General features: G+C 41.4%; 1 protein-coding gene across 1 annotated transcript; it reads left to right on the forward strand.

Annotated features, from left to right (window-relative positions):
- The first annotated feature begins 970 nt into the window (after positions 1 to 970).
- Positions 971 to 4,205, forward strand: LOC100144300 (TMV-MP30 binding protein 2C). Its single transcript, NM_001122869.2, has 5 exons — positions 971 to 1,296; positions 1,407 to 1,475; positions 1,892 to 2,245; positions 2,808 to 3,026; positions 3,887 to 4,205. The coding sequence occupies exons 1-5, from the start codon at positions 1,159 to 1,161 to the stop codon at positions 4,034 to 4,036; spliced, it is 930 nt and encodes a 309-aa protein (NP_001116341.2). The 5' UTR covers positions 971 to 1,158; the 3' UTR covers positions 4,037 to 4,205.
- Positions 4,206 to 4,519: the final 314 nt, after the last annotated feature.

Raw genomic sequence — 4,519 nt, forward strand, 5'->3', positions numbered from 1 at the left:
GTTCCACCGTACTGTTCACGTTGGATTGTAATTGCTCTCGAGTCAACATCTTCGAGCAACCCGAAGGTATCAACGTAATGTAAACTTTGTTAATATTCATATATACATTACGAAATACATATGTGAATGAACTGATGGATTACATTCATTATCTCTATGTACTCTTATATTATTATAAATAATGAAGGCATGCCCTTCATGACCTTCGTCTAAAGATCATTATATCCAAGAGCAGATAATGTTTCGGAGGACGAAGATCTTTAATCTTTGGCAATTGTGTTGCCTTGTTCTTGATTCGCAACATTTGAGAACAAGTGACCAACAAATACACATGATTCTTATTAACCATAAGCTCCCTATTTTGCTTTACAATATCACATGTGTTTTTTTTATCTTACACAACTTAAACATATACTAGAAGCAAACTTGTTAAAGTCTTTATTTGTTTTGTCATTGATCACCAAAACCTCTCAGAGGTTGATTGCATTTAAAGAGATGTATCTTCTTAATGGTTAATTATTGAAATGTAATATTCCTATTTAAAACGTAGAAAAATCAAAACTATTTTTTTATAAAAAATGCTTGCTTACTATGTCAGTGGTCGATTATAGCTGTAGCCCGCCCCGAATTTGATAGAGCAGTCTATCTTAGGCTATCTCCACTAGACCGTGTAAACGACCGTGCAAAATACTGTTTTTGTACTGTAGATTACTGCACTGTTTGTAGAATAAAGTTTGAAATAGAAAATAAGATAGAAAGTGAGATACAGAGTTTGCTGGAAATAGTAATGAAGGTGAGATCCGGTATCATGTATCTGGTATGATGCAAATTTTATATGCGTAACACCCAATCCCACCTGCAATTCCCCTAGTAACCACTCGCAATCAGTGGCCTAGCACTTCTGCCGAAAGCCAGCATCTCTATTTGTTCCGGCAAGCCTCCTCTCCAAGCTTCGAATCGTAGAGAAAAGCAAGCCCGCGGGGCCGACCCGGTCGGCATCCGAACCCAACGCCTCTGAGAGCCTTAAACCCCGACCCGAGCCTGTCAGACTGACATCGCTCGACCATTTTCCCATTTCCATTCCCATCCCAATTCCCAGCGGTTTCATTTCCACCTCCTCCTTTTCCAATTTCGACTCGATTCGAAACAGGATACCAAATGCATGATCGATCCCACAAGCCGCAGCCGGCGGAGGCCGGCAACGGCGGGCCGGCTGGCGAGGGCGGCGGCGGGAACGTGGATCGGGTGCTCTTCAAGAACCTCGTCGAGATGGTGCCGCTCGTCGAGTCGCTCATGGTGAGTTCGCGGGTGCCGTGCTAGATCTCGCCGGGGCTACTGAGGTTTCCGCGAGCTCTTGTCGATGCGCTGCCTGACCGTTATCCTGTGTCGCTTCTTCATGCGTGCAGGACCGGAGGGTCAACCCGGCATACTCGCGTCGCGCTTCGCTGGTCTACACGCCGGCGCCGCCCAAGAAGGTTTGTTACCGCCTTTTCCCCCCTAATTTACCCCTATGTCTTTCTTTCTGTTCCTTTGATAGTTTAGTTTGTGGATTTGTCGATTTAATTCACGCGTCGCTTGCTTACGTTCGAATATATATGTTTCCTGTTTTAAATTGCTGGTTTCCTTCAGCTGTCGGTTTCCGCCGTTAGTTAGTTAGGACTGAACAAAAATGCAGCCTAAGGCTGATTTCCCCTCATTCAAATTAGACCTTCGCACAATAACAGTTTCCCTAGATCTTGTAAGCATCTCAGCTTTCACATATTTTGTAGCCTGATGTTGATGAATGGCAGCTGAATCCTCAGTATATGTGATTCTTTTGTAAAACTACCATGACAATTTCTCTTTAGATTTGGTAGTGATGAACCTGAGGATGGATGCTTTATTTTGACAGGCAAGCGATTTGAAAAGTGTCAAATTGCCACAGAGCGTATCAGCCAAAAAGCGGAGAGACCCTGGTGATATAGCCAAGAAGAGCACCCCAGATTCTAACGGCGACAACGGTTCAGTTGTGCCATTATCTCTGTCAGGTGCTGAAAATATGCCCAAGGATGAGGTTGCTGTGCTAAGCGAGCAGATCAATGACCTACAAAAGAAGCTGCTTGAGAAGGAGGAGGCACTGAGGTCTGCGGAGAGCTCTGTGACTGAGATGAATGCAGCATATGCAACTATCGATGAACTCAGACGCCTGGTGGCTGACAAAGAAGCTTTGATCAGATCTACCAATTCTCAGTTGCATGATGCAAAGGTGAAGTGCTGCCCGATTGTCATTAATTACTATTCTGAATTAGCAAGCATGCATATGTCTGTAAAATCTACAATAGTTATAAAGTCCGTCACATGATTTATGCACAAAGCCATAGCTGTTACACTCAGTTCATGCATATATAGTCCTGTCTCTTATTTGCAATGTGTGTTCATAACTTTTATATCATCAACAAACCTGGGTTGTTGACTGATTGTTTAACAGCATGACACAGTTTATGAAAGTTATAAGTTCTTTATCCTCATTTTGAGGATACTGCAAATTAGCTATGCTTGCTGTTTTGCCCTGTATCGAATCAATATTTGTTCAATTCCAGCTTACCCTTTGATTTAGACATTGAGTAATCTACAGTTACTTTTGCGTATATAAATGGTTGTGCATATTTCTTATTGAGATGATTTACATATAGCGAATTTCTACTTACATATGGTAATACTAAATTTCCTTTTTTTTGGGGGTAAGGATGCTAAAATTAAAGATTGTTGATTTTTCTGATGGGAAAAGATTTCGTGTTTCACCTGATCTTTTCTTTGTCCTCCTACAGATTATGCTTGCAGACAAGCAAGCGTCTTTAGAGAAACTTGAATGGGAGGTGAAGATGTCAAATAAAAAGGTCGAAGATCTTCAAGGAGATATGTCGAATATGGGATTCGAGATAAGCTCATTGATGGTATTTTTCGAAAAAATTTCAGAGAATGTTTCAGGTGACTCTTATGATGATATAATACCATCATCATATGAATTAGAGACACTTCAATCAATGGTGAGTATGGATCCCTGGAGCACCATTGACCTGTCTAACTAAAGCTAGGGATGGAATACTAGTTTTTTTATGGCGTTTGAAGTTGTGGGATTAACATGCCATTTCATAGAACTGCCTTGCTCGTCACCAATTGCATTGTCTAAGATGTTTTTTTGCATCATCTAAAATGTCACAGAAACACTCTGGGTGTGTGTATCTGTGGTTTACAGTACCGTATACCAATACAAGGTTCTTTGGAATTCGAAAATAAATTGCGTAAAAGTGTCAATCATATGGTAGTGAAGTTTTCATGCTATACTAGAAATTTGTGTTATGATGTACTATTTTTCTGAAATTTGTATTATGATATACCAATAGAAGGTGCTAAAGGGCCTCTAGCCGAGTTGGTTAGGTGGTCTGAGTAGCACTCCTCAGGTCCTGGGTTCGACTTCCCGTGGGAGCGAATTTCTGGTTGTGGTTAAAAAAATCCCCTCGTCTGTTCCACGTTAAAGCACAGGTCTAAGGCCCTGGTCGCTGTCGTTTCTCACATGGGCTACGGTGCCGCTGTGTATGGGTGGGGCAGGGGTTCGGGGGTTTTCTCGACCTGCGTGAAGTTCTTCTTCTTAATATAATACCCGGGAGCTGTCTTACTCCCCGCATCTGGAAGTGTCAATTATATGGGAGTGAAGTTTTGATGCTACACTAAGAATTTGATGCTACACTAGAAGTTTTGATACATTATAATTGGAGTACTATTTTTCTTTTGCAATGTTATTATTGATGCTGAAATGGAAATATTTGCACAACGAAAACTGGTTAAGTGCTTTGCAATAAACACTGACTATGTCAAGCTAATAGCTGTGCACAAAACATTGGCTCAGAGTGAAATTGACAAGATTGAGGTCGACAAGCTAGACAAGGAAAGGGTTACATATGCTGAAGCTCTGGCGGCAGCGAGAGAGAACCCTGACGAGGAGCACTTGAATATAGCTGCGGAGGCGAGGTCAAGGCTGCAGGTCCTTGTACTTTAGTGTCCCCTTCTGATTATAGCGTTTGTATGATAATGTTGAACTGCTGATGTAATTGTATGTGTTGGCTTGAGTTGAGGTGCTCGTGGAATCCTTCCGGTGATTGATTCAGCACTGTAAACTGACAGCTGTTTCATGTTGTAACCATATTTAAGGCATGTTTGATTTCTTTAGTCACCCTCCTAAATTTTAGGAACTAAATTTAGTCCCTAAAATTTCTATTTGAGAGGTTTACTTCAGCCATATTGTTTGGCAGTTTAGGGACTAAAAGTGACTTCACTAAAGTTTAGAAGGTGGATACCAAACACCCTCTTGTTCATTCCTGAGGCCCGCTTTGTTTATAAGGAACCTTGAGCTATAGCTTGGATTTTTACGATAGTTAGGTTGTGGCTAACAAGATCAAGCATATAGTGGTCCAAAACAATGTTTTGCACCGTGGTCTGATTTCTTTTGTAGTTAGGTTGTGGCTAATAGATAGCAGATCAT

The sequence above is a fragment of the Zea mays genome, chromosome 9, assembly GCF_902167145.1.
Source record: "Zea mays cultivar B73 chromosome 9, Zm-B73-REFERENCE-NAM-5.0, whole genome shotgun sequence".
NCBI lineage: Eukaryota > Viridiplantae > Streptophyta > Magnoliopsida > Poales > Poaceae > Zea > Zea mays.

Coding starts and splice junctions, on each gene's coding strand:
- LOC100144300 (NM_001122869.2), top strand. CDS start 1,159: ATGCATGATCGATCCCACAAGCCGCAGCCGGCGGAGGCCGGCAACGGC. Junction 1,297..1,406: donor CGCTCGTCGAGTCGCTCATG/GTGAGTTCGCGG, acceptor TCATGCGTGCAG/GACCGGAGGGTCAACCCGGC. Junction 3,027..3,886: donor TAGAGACACTTCAATCAATG/GTGAGTATGGAT, acceptor ACATTGGCTCAG/AGTGAAATTGACAAGATTGA.